The sequence below is a fragment of the Rattus norvegicus genome, chromosome 2 (genome assembly GCF_036323735.1).
Source record: "Rattus norvegicus strain BN/NHsdMcwi chromosome 2, GRCr8, whole genome shotgun sequence".
Lineage (NCBI taxonomy): Eukaryota > Metazoa > Chordata > Mammalia > Rodentia > Muridae > Rattus > Rattus norvegicus.
In genome coordinates this window covers 199,154,181-199,169,704 of record NC_086020.1, presented here as the reverse complement: position 1 = coordinate 199,169,704, position 15,524 = coordinate 199,154,181, and the positions used below count along the sequence as shown (strand labels likewise).

At 40.9% G+C, this 15,524-nt stretch overlaps 1 protein-coding gene across 2 annotated transcripts in view; it reads left to right on the top strand.

Moving 5' to 3' along the window:
* Nucleotides 1–15,524, top strand: part of Stxbp3 (syntaxin binding protein 3) — a 43,099-nt gene that overhangs the window by 4,119 nt on the left and 23,456 nt on the right. The window contains 5 exon segments of one of the 2 annotated variants that reach the window (NM_053637.2): nucleotides 5,513–5,562; nucleotides 6,141–6,222; nucleotides 7,199–7,275; nucleotides 10,729–10,807; nucleotides 11,424–11,524. In NM_053637.2, the coding sequence (NP_446089.1) occupies nucleotides 5,513–5,562; nucleotides 6,141–6,222; nucleotides 7,199–7,275; nucleotides 10,729–10,807; nucleotides 11,424–11,524 (389 nt within the window). 2 annotated transcript variants of the gene reach the window in all.

The following is a 15,524-nucleotide window of genomic DNA, read 5'->3' as shown; positions in this document are numbered from 1 at the left end:
TTTGAATCTCCAGTGCTCACATAAAGTCAGACATGGCAGTGAGGTCAGCTAGTCTAGTCAAATAGATCAGCTTGTTCAGTCCTGTGTTGAAAACTGAGGCTGAGAGTGATGGAGGAAGACACTCAGTGTTGACTTGTAGCCTCCCTGCACATGCGTACACACCCACATGAGTTCTTGCATACACCACATGTAGTGCAAGGCATTCGTTACAAAGGATACAGGGTACTGGACCAAAACGTAGGTTGGAGTTGGTCATTTAGTGGTTTAGACCTTCTCTGGACAATGGAGAATCATTCACGATGACTTTCCCCTTCTCAAGTAGCAGACACAGGCACTTTTGCAGTCTCTCTCTTTTTTTTTTGGTTCTTTTTTTTTTTCGGAGCTGGGGACCGAACCCAGGGCCTTGCGCTTCCTAGGCAAGCGCTCTACCACTGAGCTAAATCCCCAACCCACTTTTGCAGTCTCTTAATGCTAAAAGGAAGCCATTTCTTGGTCCTATTTTTAGGAGAAATGACCTTTAAAATTTAATTAGGTGTAATGGTAAGTTATACTAATGTTAAGTATACACTTAGATGGTAATTTTGCTCATGTAACTACTACCTAAATTGATCTATAGAATGTTTCCTAGCACTCATGGTTTCCCAGCGCAAACCCTCTCTTCTCCCCGGAGTGAACGCTGTTCTGACTTCCTCTGTATACTCATATTTCAGAGAGCATCCTTGAAACTCTCCATTAGATTTTCACATGTGCACTTTTGCATTTGTGGGTGCAGTTGGTGTGTGTGTGTGTATGTGTGTGTTGGGGCTTTCCATGTTCTGAGCAAGAAGGCCTCTGTCCCCGGGACACTGTCACAGAAGCCCTGCCTTTTTTTTTCTTTTCTTTTCTTTTTTTCCAGAGCTGGGGACCGAACCCAGGGCCTTGCGCTTGCTAGCTTAGCTCTTGCTCTACCACTGAGCTAAATCCCCAACCCCAGGCCCTGCCTTTTTATTCAGTTCTTGCACCCACCTCAGTTTCCATTGGTTCTGCTGTCATACACTTTTAAACTGAACATATATGATTGAAGAGAACGTCAGCCAGGCGTATGTACAGAGCACACCTAAAACGGTTAATAGAAGATAACGGCCCGGTAGAAAAGGAGCAGAGGAAATTAAGAGGCAGCCTGCAGGTGGGATAGTCTGGTTTTGACCTGGAGAAATGCAAGTTAAGACCTGTTTCCCTTTAACCTACCGCACTGATGGAATCATGTAGCAGTAGGAAAGCTTTCTGGTAGAATGTTCCTTCCAACTTGTTGGGAAAGCTGCTGGTGATATTTAGAGGCAGGGGACAGTACTGTGTGACCTCAGCAGTCCCCCTAGGGCCTTTCTGTAAGTAAAAGGGATATAAGTATACAAACATACTTAACAAGTATTTTCCCAAAAGATCTTTAAGTTACATTTTTGAAAGTGTACTTTGTGTTCATCCACATGTACCTGCCACAGCTGATGAGATTTCCCCCTCCCCACTCTCAAGGTAGGTCCCCTGCAGTCCCATTGTCACTGTTGATGAATACTTCTGATTCTCCATCCATATCTCGGTATTTAATATTTACTTTTAAGATGCTAGCATGTTTAGTATCTCAGACTGTACTTTCTACACAGTAAAACTATAATGTGAACTGGGTGAGGTAACTTAAAATTCTGTAGTTAACTGTATTAAATATATAATAGAAGTAAATGAAATTAACTGTAATGCATTTTAGTTAACCTGACATTCAAAATACTTCATGTGATATAAGAATTTTTAAAGGGGAAAAGAATTCATAGGATAATTTATATTTCCTCTTTTTAAAAAACTTCATAGTCTTTCTGCTCCTCATTTTGTTGTGTTGGGGATCAAATCAGGTTTCACATATGCTAAGCTTGTGGTCTGCTATGAGTCACACCGCAGCCTTCTCTCATGTTATTTTCTTTCTCATGGAACTTTGTACATTTCAGGTGATTTTGGTTTTTGGTTTTTAAGCTAGGTTTCACTCTGGTCCAGGCAGGCCTGGAATGCAAAGCAGTCCTGCTCAGCCTCCCAAGTGCCAGAATTTCACAAGTGTCGACCACTGCTGGTGGCTTCTCCTAGCTCTGTTTCAGAGGCTCCGTGGTCACGTGTGACTAGTTCCTGTCATCTAGCGGTGCAGGTTTAAGGTTTCAAAGGCTAACATGTGACTCTGCTCCAGCAGTGCTGGTATCTTAGAGAGGAGCTTTAAGAACATGTAGTATCTTCAGTTTCCAGCCTGTGGCGTACACAGTGAAGCTGGCTCCAGAGGGAAATCTGTCTGAGCTCTGCCTTAAAATCTCATGAGATTGCCCATCGAGCCTTAGAAACCTTTGCTTTCTGGTGTAATCACAATCGAATACTTTAGGGTTTTTAAGAAATTATTATTTCCCTATAACATCTACCTAGTAAGCAATACATAATTGACTTTACTGACTTCTTTCTTTTTCTGTTTTGGGGTGGGTGGGTAGGTGGGAGGGTGTATATGTACCTGTAGGCTGGGTAGAGCCCAGAGGTTGACATCAGGCTTTTTCCTCCATAGTCATCCACCTTAGTTTTGATTACAAAACACAGATCAGAAGTTATAAAATTCCGTTCATTGTGTGTGTGTTAGAGCAGTAACACACAGGTCACAGAGTGTCTGTGGAGGGCAGAGGACAACTTCAGGGAGTTGGTTTCCTCATTTCATCACAGAATCACATTGTCAGGCTTGGTGGACAAGCACTTTACCCGCTAAGCCCATCTCGCCAGCCCCAGAGCACAACTTCTGTGATGAGTATTAACTACTTTCCCCTGGAACACTTCTAACAGCAAATATGTTGGGTTTTTCCTTCTTCCTAACCAGTTCTCCAACGCTTCATACTGATGGGATACCCTACAAGTCAGTTTCATTCTGACTGCTACGCCAGCCTTGGCAGGCTGAAGGATTCAGAGCCATGACTCAGTTCAGCCCTCAGTTCAGATGCCAGTAGCAAGTAATAGAGTGCTCATACTTCCCACAGTCCCTAGCCTCGGATCCAGTCAGCGTGCGTGTGCTCTGCCTTCCCTTTCAGTGCTGTAATTCAGTGCTTACAGTCTCTAGTAACTCCTCCCTGTTATCAGGGTTCTTGTTGGGTCGTTTTTCTTTTTGTTGTTTTTCTCAAGTATACACATCAGCAGCCAAATCAATAGGCCAAGGTCTGGAAGGGTCTGGGTCATGAGGGCTTCTCTACCTGTGGGGCTGGGGATATCACCATTGCCACCCATGGGCACATTCAATGACTCAGAAACTCGGTGGGTTGTGGACGCTTCATTATGTAGGCCTTTGGTCACTGGTAATTGAACATAATCTCTAGTCCCTGTTGTCTCTTTAGAAGTCAAGCTTGCTATCAAAAACAATGACTTTATGAAATTCGTAGGCAAATGGTTGGAACTGGAAAATATCATCCTGAGTGAGGTAACCCAATCACAAAAAACACACATGGTATGCACTCATTGATAAGTGGCTATTAGCCCAAATGCTTGAATTACCCTAGATGCCTAGAACAAATGAAACTCAAGAGGGATGATCAAAATGTGAATGCTTCACTCCTTCTTTAAAAGGGGAACAAGAGTACCCTTGGCAGGGAATAGAGAGGCAAAGATTAAAACAGACACAGAAGGAACACCCATTCAGAGCATGCCCCACATGTGGCCCATACATATACAGCCATCCAATTAGACAAGATGAATGAAGCAAAGAAGTGCAGGCCGACAGGAGCTGGATGTAGATCGCTCCTGAGAGACACAGCCAGAATACAGCAAATACAGAGGCGAATGCCAGCAGCAAACCACTGAACTGAGAACGGGAACCCCGTTGAAGGAATCAGAGAAAGAACTCGAAGAGCTTGAAGGAGCTTGAGACCCCTTATGAACAACAATGCCAAGCAACCAGAGCTTCCAGGGACTAAGCCACTACCTAAGGACTATACATGGACTGACCCTGGACTCTGACCTCATAGGTAGCAATGAATATTCTAGTAAGATCACCAGTGGAAGGGGAAGCCCTTGGTCCTGCTAAGACTGAACCCCCAGTGAACTAGACTATGGGGGGAGGGCGGCAATGGGGGGAGGATGGGGAGGGGAACACTCATAAAGAAGGGGAGGGGGAGGGACTAGGGGGATGTTTGCCTGGAAACCGGGAAAGGGAATAACACTCGAAATGTAAATAAGAAACACTCAAGTTAATTAAAAAAAAAAAAAAGTCATAGCTTGGTTCTTCTGGTGACCAGCTGCTTTCTGAAGCTAGTCAAGGGTCATGTCACCAGCATACCATAGATTCTTTTTTTTTTTTTTCCCGGAGCTGGGGACCGAACCCAGGGCCTTGCGTTTGCTAGGCAAGCGCTCTACCACTGAGCTAAATCCCCAACCCCCATACCATAGATTCTGTGTCACATAAGAAATGTCAAGGATTTTAGATTTATTCCAGGAACTAGAAACACAGACCAGATTTTTTTAAAGATGTATTTTACTTTTAATCATGTTTACGCTTGTGTGAGTGTGTATACAAAACCATAGCTGTCTGTGCAGGCCCGAGGAGGGCTCAGGTTACAGGTCATATAAGCCACCCTACTCACCCTCAACCACTGAGCAATCTCTCCAGCCTGGCAGATGGTTTTCATTGTGTTACAGTAACACCTGATTAGATCGTTACAATGTATCTTTTCTTTAACATGGTCTAAAAAATGTGATGGTAGGTTTTCTAAAAGCATTTAATTACTGAAGACATATAAATTTAAAATAGAAAAGTGTAAACAAATTAGAGTTGGGCATGGTGGTGCATGCCTATAATTTGGGAGGGAGAGGCTGGAGGAGGATGCTTCCAGGTCATCTGTAAAGGATGCCAGATGCCCTGAAACTGAAGCTCTCTCATGTGCATTCTCACAACTGAACCCAGGTCCATTGCAAGAATACCAAATGTTGGGGGCTGGGGATTTAGCTCAGTGGTAGAGTGCTTACCTAGGAAGCGCAAGGCCCTGGGTTCAGTCCCCAGCTCCGAAAAAAAAAGAACCAAAAAAAAAAAAAAAAAAAGAATACCAGATGTTCTTAACCACCAAGCCCTCTCTCCAGCCCCAGCCTACACGTGTTCTTTAACAAGACAGTAAATGGGGATGACAGACTCATGCAGATTTGATGGTCAGCTGTAATTCAGCCATGAGCCAGTGAAGGATCTTCCTATGGATTATTTGTTTCCTAAGACTTAAGAGAGGAGGAAAACCTAAATCAGATAATAGTTCAAAACTATTTTCTGGACATATTCATACACTTCTGTTTGAGAGTACGTTACAGTTTAAAGGTATAAGTAAGATAATAAATATAGCTGTATTTGTACTTACAGCTTAATATATAGTATTTATATAGTTCAACACATTCCAATTGCAGTTTTTTCTCAGCCATTTTGACCCTTTTGCATAGACTTACATTTCTAATTGTTGTTTTAAATTACTAAACCTTTTTTTTCTTCTTTTAACAGAAATAAAAACAACAGTGTTTGATGACTGCCGGAAAGAAGGCGAGTGGAAGGTAGAAGCCGCATGATTTGCTCCTGTGGGGAGGGCTTCAGCTCATTGTGCTTGGGTGCTCCCAGGGGATGTAGGCCTAGAACTCACTTTGCACCTTACTTTGCCACAGTCTGTGGCACCTTAAGCCAGGCACATAACAGTTCCTTGCTTTCTTGTCTGGAGGATGGGATGGTACGTCCCATCTGCAAATGCTAAATGTTTGAACAGTGCTTTATGCAATAATTCTGTAAGTGACAATTACATTTCAGAAAATTTGATGCTAAACATTGATATACTTAACATGAACAAGCTCTGCTTCAAAATAGAAATATTTCTGTTTTCGTACCTGTATGAAATATTTCCATGTATGTATATTGAGAAAGTACGCCACCAAATCAAGGTAAAAGAGGAATTTCTAAAACTTTTTTGTTAATTCTTGACAATCAGATATTTATGCTCTTTCTTTTTTTTTTTTTTTTTTTTGGTTCTTTTTTTCGGAGCTGGGGACCGAACCCAGGGCCTTGCGCTTCCTAGGCAAGCGCTCTACCACTGAGCTAAATCCCCAGCCCCTTATGCTCTTTCTTAATTCACTGTCTTAAGATCATGCTGTTGGATGACTTCACCACCAGACTTCTGTCATCGTGCTGCAAAATGACAGACCTTCTAGAAGAGGGTGTGACAGGTAGGTACTGCTTCTCTTCAGCTGTGAGCTGTGGAAGTAAATCCAGCCTTCTCCAGATATCCTGATCACATACAGGATGGATGTTTTGATATTTATGAATACAATTACTTGTTACCTATTGCATATTCAATTTGTATTTGCTATTATAGCATGTTTTTAACACAGATTTTATATTTTTAAATTTTATCACATTTTTACTGGAGGAGGAGGGAGGGAGGGAGAGAGAGAAGATGTGCACATGTGAAAGTCACAGAACAACCTTTGGAAGTGAGTTCTGTCTGTCAGCTGTGCAGTCCTAGGGACTGAACTTAGGTCATCAGCCGGGCAGGCCTTTACTTACTGAGTTACTTCATTGGCCTCCAGACTTAGTAATTAGGCCATGGTAATCATTGTTCAAGCTTACTCGGCAATAGATAGGTATTGAGAGCATTTTCTCTTGTAGTCACCTAGACTTGCACTGTGTATGAGAGAGAGAGAGAGAGAGAGAGAGAGAGAGAGAGAGAGAGTGAGTGTGTGTGTGTGTGTGTGTGTGTGTGTGTGTGTGTGTGTGTTCCTCTGTCCCTGTGTTTGTATTTGCTCGAGTTAGTTCGTTCCTTTCACTGTGGTGTCCAGAGCACCAGATTTAGGCTGTCAGGCTGAGTAGCAGGTACCCTCACCTGCCAAGCCAGGTCATTGACCCAGAGAATTATTTCACCTTTTAGAGTACTTTCTTTCTTCCTTACGTTTTGATTGCTTATTCTATATTCTGGCAGGCCCACCTATATAATTACTGCGTTGTCTTTTTTCTCGTAATTCTACATAAAGTCTCAGAAGATACATTTTTTATGACTTACTAATTTATCAAATGGGAAAAAAAGTATGCTCAATGTATATAAATGTATTTATTATTGTTGTAAATGGAAAATACAATGAAATTTGTTTAAAAATATTTTATTAAACTTTGGTTCCATAAATGACTTTTTGTTGTTGTTCTCAGTTATAGAGAATATTTATAAGAATCGTGAACCTGTCAGACAAATGAAAGCTCTTTATTTTATCTCTCCAACACCAAAAGTAAGTATCCCCAGTCTTGAGAGTGAGTTTTTAGACTGTGGTATAGCTCAGTGGTAGAGTGTGTGCTTTTCATGTGCAAGACTCATTGAACCTTGATCTTAAATTTTTCTTAATTGATTAGTGTTTCTGCTCTTGGTTTTTTTTTTTTTTTTTTTTTTTTTTTTTTTTTTTGGTTCTTTTTTTTTTTTTTTTTTTTTTTTTCGGAGCTGGGGACCGAACCCAGGGCCTTGCGCTTCCTAGGTAAGCTCTCTACCACTGAGCTAAATCCCCAGCCCCTCTGCTCTTGGTTTTTTTGGTTGTTTTTGGTTTTTTTGTTGTTGTTGTTGTTGTTTTGTTTTTTTGTATGTGCACACATGTGCGCAGGTGCCCATGGAGGCCAGAAGAGGGTATTGGATCCCCGGCAACTGGAGTTGAGGCGAGTGTGAGCTGCCCAAAGTGGGTGCCTGGGAACCAAACACAGGTCCTCTGCAAGAGCAGCACAGTTTGTAACTGCTGACCATCTCTCCAGCCTCAGCCCTTGTTTTATTTATAAAAGATTTTCTGTGGTCTAATATTTTATTTGTACTTCTCCCAGTAAGAATGTACAAGGGAAGATTTTTCCTCCTATCTTGTGAAAGCAGAATTTAATGATATAAAAAGATGGTTTCTTTACAGCATTTGAGATTCACATACCTCCTGTTGGCCCTTAATTTTAGAAGAGACAGAAATGTAGATTAAAAAGTCTTTAAAAAAGATTTTAAAAAAATTTTTAAAGAGGGATATTTATTTATTTTATGTGCATGAGTGTTGTCCCTGCGTGCACATATGTGCATTGTGTGCATGCTTGGTGCCCATGCAAGCCGGAAGAGGGCATCATATCCTCTGGGACTGGAGCCACAGGTCTTTGTAAGGGTCCTTCACCCCCATGGTGGGTGCTGCATCCTCTGGATGAACTGTAAGCATCCTTGACCTCTGAGCCCCCTCTCCAGTCTTAATCAATAAGGCTTTTATTTATTTTGGTGATTTTTCTATAGGATGCATGTATATGTATAGATTTAGATGTGTGTGTGTGTACATATAATGTTAAAGAATTTTTTTCAGTTTTTTTCCTGACTTGCTTCTTGAGTCAAACTTCAAGTATAGTATTGAATTCATTTTTTTTCTGTGTAATATCTTCTTTTTTGTTTTTTGAGACAAGTTCTCACTATGTATCCTAGGCTAGCCTGGAATATGTAGTCTAGACTGGCTTTGAACTCAGAATTCTTCTGGTTCAGCCTCTCAAATACTAGGATTACAAGCATGAGCTCTGAGAATGCATTTTTTAACACTTTTTTTTACTCCCACTTTTAACTATTAGATATTAGGAAAGCAAGCAAACAGAAAACAATGCACAAAAAATATATCTGCATATTGACTGCTAGGAACAGAATTTTTTAATGATATTTTATAATTTATCCTTGATATAGTACTTCAAGAAAAAAATCCATGACTGGAAAAAAAATTGTAGCCTAAAAGCACTATGTTTAGTGGAGCATGTGTGGCTCAAACCTTCAATTCTAGCTCTTGGGAGTCAGGAAGAGATGGGTGAGTTTGGGTCCTACCTGGTCTACATAGCAAGTTCTAGACCAGCCAGGCCTATACACTAAGACTGTCCTAGAACAGAAAAGAAAAAGAAAACCAAACCAAAACATAGTACTTTTCACCTAGCAAATTGTGTAAAGGATTGCGGACGTGTGTGTGCACACACATTCTCTAACTCTCTCAGTTATTCTACTATCCATAGCTAATGAAGCAGAATTTGCCATATGCTCTTGTACTGATCATGGAACTATCAGGATAAGAACATGGATTTGCCATTTTCAAGAAACTCTTTTAAATGTTGTGTTTAGAATAAATGGTTAAATTAAGATGATAGGAATAAATCAATTAAGTTCTGAGAATTGATAAAAAGTAGTATAAAAGACCACATGACCATTAAAAATAAGGCTGTGTGAATCTGATGACTCGGGAATTCATTTTTAATGTCCAGTAACAAAAGGATGCACAGCTACATACTCAGTAAGCAGCAGAAAGTTAGAGAAAGCAGTACCTGACTGGGACCCTTGTGTCTGCCCACAACCAACTTCAGTTTTTCTCTTACCTTGAATCAGTTGCCTGCTGGGCCTGCAAGCTTCTGTGAGCGAATGAGGCCTTGGAGTCTTTGGGAGCACTGTGAAGAACCTTATTGTGAGATTGGCTTCCCTAGAGCCTGAGAACAGCATCAGGGCTCCCAGATGAGACTCAGACAGCTTTCAGGGAGGTCAGCTGATGTCAGAGGGGCCTTAGGGCTTTGTGGTTTGCCCTTGGGAAGATAAACTTTTTTGCCTTTCTACTCTTGTAGAAGTGGCTGATTTAGGATCTTCCCACAGTTAAATCTAAGTCCCACATGACTGATAAAGCATCCAGCCACACTCTTAAGGAAGTCAGGCTGCCAGAGAGAGGAAGTCTGGTGAAACGAAGAAAACATCCTAGAAAAGTAGCACAGCATGGAGAGATGAGCTCACAGAGCTCCTGAAATGCTTCCTAGAGCTCAGGGTGTGATTGCTTGCTAAAACAGCTGATGGAAGGAAAGGTACTCTCTGAAAATTTGAATAACTGAAGGGAGAGAGTAATTAACTTGCTGTCTTCATTTTCAAACAAATTCATTCAAGCGAATGAATATATAATTTTAATGTAATGCTACAAAATGGTAGTTTCTTTACAGAATTTATGATTCGCATAGTGCCTGTTGATCCATAAGTGTAGAGATGGGAATGTACACAAAACAAGACTTATAAAAATGATTTATTTTTGTTTTACGTGCATGTGTGTTTTGCCTGCATGTATGCTTGAGTACTACGCGTGTTCATGGTGCCTGCACATCCAGAAGAGGGCATCAGAGTCCCTGGACCAGGGATAAGGATAGTTGTGGGTAGCCATGTGTGTGCTGGGACCTTACCCAGATCTACTCTTCACCACTAAGCAGTTTCTCCAGCACGCATGATCTTTCTTTTTAAAGTCGTCTGGTATTCTTCCTCCTTGAGACATCTTCCAGACTCTAAGCCTTTTATTGTGGTGTCTCAGCAGTTTTACCTCCTTTTAAACACTTTTTAATACTTCTCCAATGATAAGCCTTGGTAATTTTATTTCCATATAATACTGTCAGTGCCTTGGCTTCTCAATTCCTTCAATAATCTTGTCATCTGTTGTTTGTGTTCTAGACTTCCTTATTGCCAATACTAGCATCTGGGTATCCACATCACCTTCTCACTCGCTCACTCACTTGCTCCCTTGTCATGTTGCCTTAATAGCTATCACTATTTAAAAATCAGGTCATGAGTTAAACTTAGTGAAAGCTTATTTTATTGAAAAAAATATAATCTTAGTTACTTCAAAGCCAGCATATTTAAATCAGTATTTAATAAAATGTGTGTTAACTTCTCACTTCCTTTTAAGTCTGTAGATTGTTTCTTGCGAGATTTTGGAAGTAAATCTGAGAAAAAGTACAAAGCAGCATATATCTACTTCACTGACTGTAAGTGCCTTTCTGAGGTTATTACTGTATTATTTAACAACCTGGTGACTTTAGTTTCTGCCTTCTAGGTTATGTATATGAATACTTTGGAATTTTAATCAAAATTCCAACTGAGGATTATTGTATTATGAGAAAGAAGCCTACAGGAAAATACCATAGAAACGGCCTTTTTGTTTTGCATATTTTATGGGAGAAAAATCCATCATATTTTCCCATTGTCCACATTTCCATAGCAATGCCCAGACAGTTATGTTCTATGTTGTGTTACATAACTATATTTTAATAAGTCTGAAGCCCGTTGTAGTGGTGCACACCTTTAATCCTAGCACTGAAGGGCCAGAGGCAGATGGATCTCTGAGTTTGATCAGATGGATCTCTGTGCTACAGAGCAAGTTCCAGGACAGCCAGGGTTATACAGAGAAACCCCATCCCAGAAAAACAAGGAAAGATGCCCGCCGTTTCCCTCATGTCTCATGTCTTGGGATAGACATCTCCATCCACAGAGTAGCTTGTTTTCCGAAGTCCAGTCACTGTTCTACAGAAAGTTTTCATGCATGTTCCGATGACTGTTCACAATGAGTAAGACTTAGATGGCTTATGCTTTTTCCTCCCTCAGTTTGTCCCGACAGTCTCTTTAACAAGATTAAAGCATCTTGCTCCAAATCAATAAGAAGATGTAAGGAAATAAATATTTCCTTTATTCCACATGAATCTCAGGTACTGGTAATTTTTACTTTAAAAGTTTTGTTTATAATGAATTTTCAGAATTAGTTTTATGAGCTTGTTACTAAAGCATGATCTGAGGGTGTTTTATGCCTAATAAATTTTGTGCCTCATTTACAAGTAAACATTCTCACAATAGATGGAAAAACATGGACAAAAAATTGAAATACGTTAATAATGAGAAGAGGGACTTACATTTCCAATCGTCACCAAAGCCCATGTCTGTTAAGTTCTATCACATCAGATGATGAAATTCAGAGACTTTATCTTCTGTAATCCTTTATGATATTTAGACAAAGTTTAAAATAAATATTGATATCATATAACATAACTGTGAAGTAAAGATGGTGTCTGTTGGTTTTGCTTTTGGCATTAATAGTAATGAAGGTCATAGTAACCGCCAGTAGAGTGTTGACTCTGTTAGATCATTTTCTTGGTTGCTTTACATAAATCTAGTAATTGTGTCTTCAGTAGTACTGTGGCTACTTCTGTTCCCATGTTTTTGTCTGGTCTGGTCTGTTCTGTTCTGTTCTGTTCTGTTCTGTTCTGTTCTGTTCTGTTCTGTTCTGTTCTGTTCTGTTCTGTTCTAAGACATGGTCTCACTATGTAGCACTGGCTGCCCTGGAACTTACTATGTAGGCCAAGATGGCCTAGAACTCATAGACAGTCACTTACCTCTGCCTTCTGAGTGTTGGAATTAAAGGTATGCAGCACCATGCCTGGCTTCTGTGCCCATTTTAAAGGTTGGCAATCTAAGAGGTTAAATGACTTACCTGAGGTTATGCAGCCAGTGAATACATAGGCTTGCTATCCTCTCTCTTAACTCCTCCATAAGATCTTATAGAGGACTATTTGGAGACGTTTTCAGACTACCAGGTCAATGTTTGGGGAAAGGAACACCCTAGGGAAAGGAATCCTGTATTAAGCTTTACTGTCTGTCACAAAGACTGTGATCCAAGTAGTAAGATTTTAACAATCTATTTAAATTTTCTTGGGGTTGGGGATTTAGCTCAGTGGTAGAGCGCTTGCCTAGCAAGCACAAGGCCCTGGGTTCGGTCCCCAGCTCCGAAAAAAAAAATTTTTTTTTCTTAAAATTCATCCTTCAGTACAATAAATATGTAAGTTTGGTGTGGATGAAAATGGGCTCCTTAAAATCATGTGTGACATAAGCAGTAGTCAGTAAACGCTATGGCCACTTCCAGAGCATTACTTCACAGCAAACAAATATAGCACCTGTCCCAAGTCATTAAAATCCTGTAGCCTCTGTGTTTGCCTGAAGGAATTTCGTAGCAGCATGACTTGAGTTGATGGCTTATGGCAGAAAATGTCTGTAAAGAAGTTCCTTGAGAACGTTTCACGCCAGTCTGTGAAGTAGGATTGTTTAAGGTCCTCTCCGTGTATTTTTTTGTCTTTTTTTTTCCTCCTAATTCAGTTCCTTGAACTACATCTTATGAGAATTTATTTTAAAAAAATTACTATGAGATAGTGTCTGATTCTACTTACTATACTGTCTAAGTAATGCTCAATACCATACCTGGTTTTGCCTAATAAGTTTAATTGATATGGAAAAATTATGGCGAGAATAAAAAATATATTGAAAATTCACGTGAAAGACTACTAAATGCTTTAGCTAGGAAATGTAATCATAATATCTTTTCAGGGCAAGGCATGATGGAGCAGGCCTAAAGTACTAGCACTGGGGAGGCAAAGGCAGTCACACGTGTAAGGCAGCCTGGTCCACAGAGGGAAAGAATAGCAACTAGAGACCGTCTGCTAGATTAAGGCAGCCTTCTCATTTCTGTGAGAGAGATACAGCACAGCCAAAAGTCGCCAAAATTAGAACTAGGTCTATTTGAGGTAGCAGGACAACAGAAGATGTGTAATTAATAGAAAATAGAGAGAATGAAGTAAGAATCCTCATTCATACTGTATTAGCTAAAGTTCAGTCACAGTACTAAGCACATAGGAAACTGAAAGTGTCTTATAGGAACATGGGTAGCAACCCTCCCATTGAACTGGAGTCATTGCTGTATAAAGTGAGGAGAGTATATTTGTTGAGGAGACATGTCCCAGCCAGCCACAAACAAGAGTTTACTAGGAGACTGGGGAAGGGTTTGAAAAATGAATATAATTTTACATGGTAGCAGTTAAGAGGCACATTCTAGGAGGTAAGGATAATCTGAATGCAAAGATGCAGAAGCAGAAATATGTGGGAACAATGGGGGTGTGGGTCACAAGGAGGGTCAGTGGATAAGTAAGGCTTCCTATAAGCTGACTGGGACTGGACTGCAGGGGCTCCGCTCCCTCGGGATAATAGTTACAGATGACCGATCCTCAAGGCTATAAGGAAAAGTAAGATCTTGGAAGTCAATGTGATTGGCTGGGGTTTGATCTTATATCCTCTACATTCTGGGACCTAATGGATATGTAACCAGGAGAAGAAAATATGTTAGAACCACACAGTTCTTTCTTGTTGCTCTTGCCAGTCATTTTTGTTCTGGGGATTTGTCTGTCTTTGGTAGATGTTGGGACTCAAGCTCAGAGGCTTGAATAAGCCAGACAAGCATTCCACCTGAGTTACCCCCTGTCCCACCACACTCCTGTGTACGTGTATGCATGCACGTACACACGTGGCTCTTAGAGCTTCTTGCATGTTCCTCTCCTACTAACATTCCGTCCATGGGTCGGAGGTGAGTTCCCTAGAGCAGTGCTTCTCTGCCTTCTTACTGCTGTGACCTCTAATACAGTTTCTAATACAGTTTCCCCAGCCACAAAATGATGCTCTTCGCCACTTCATAACTATAATTTTGCTGCTGTTATGAGTTGTAAATATCTGAGGCAGGATGGTCTTAGGAGACCCCTGTGAAAGGGTCATTTGACCCTCAAAAGGGTCACAACCTCCAAGTTGAGAACCACTACCACAAGGAGAAATCTTTTAGGTATAGGACAATAACGTTTCTGAACAAATAACCATTTCTTGCTGCAGTGGGATAGTGACTACAAGGTGGCAGTTCATGTGCAGAGTGCTTGTCAGTTGGTAATTAACACAGCAGTTGAGCCTCTGAGAGCAGAGATCCTGGGTTGGGCTGCTGCTATTGGTAGTTGGCTATGTTCTGGGAGAAATGACTTAGTGTAAAAGGAAGAGCAGAGCTTACTCACAACTTGTTACATAACCTGTATTTATTATTTATCCTTTACTACACCCATTCCTTATCTAAGTTGAGAAGGAGTTCTCTTACTATTTTTTTCTTTGAGACAGGGTTTCTCTATGTAGTCTTGGCTGTCCTGGAACTCACTATGTAGACCAGGCTAGACTCAAACTCAGAAATTCACCTGCCTGAGTGTGGGCGGAGTGTGCCAGCACAGCCTGGTTTATTCTCACTATTTTTGAGAACCCCAAACTTAGTTTACTGGGGAACTATCAAGGAACTCCAAACTCCTTCCTGTCCATCTCTCAGATAACACAGTACTACTAGACTGCTAGCCCAGTTATTTGCACATAAGGAAGTGCTTTTGGTAGTTGAGTAGGTGACTATATCTCTGTTCTTTTATTGGATGTTTTTTATTTGCATTTCAAATGTTATCCCCCTTTCCCGGTTTCCCCTCCAGAAACTCTCTATCTCCCCCTGCTTCTATGAGGGTGTTCCCCCAACCCCCACCCACTCTCTCCCACCTCCCCGCCCCAACTTTCCTCTACACTGGGGTATTGAGCCTTGACAAGGCCTCTCCTCCCATTGATGCCCAACAAGGCCATCCTCTGTTACATATGCAGTTGGAGCCATAGATCCATCCCTGTGTACTCTTGGGATGGTGGTTTAGTTCCTGGGAGCTCTGGGGCTTCTGGTTGGTTGATACTGAAGGGGATTGCAAACCCCTTCAGCTTGGGGAAGAAGTATAAAGGTGTCTCCAAGATATATGTATGCACCGTGGGAAGTTTCTGCACTATCTGTACTAGGTTAAGATTCTTTATCTCTCTGCCAAGCATTAGATATTT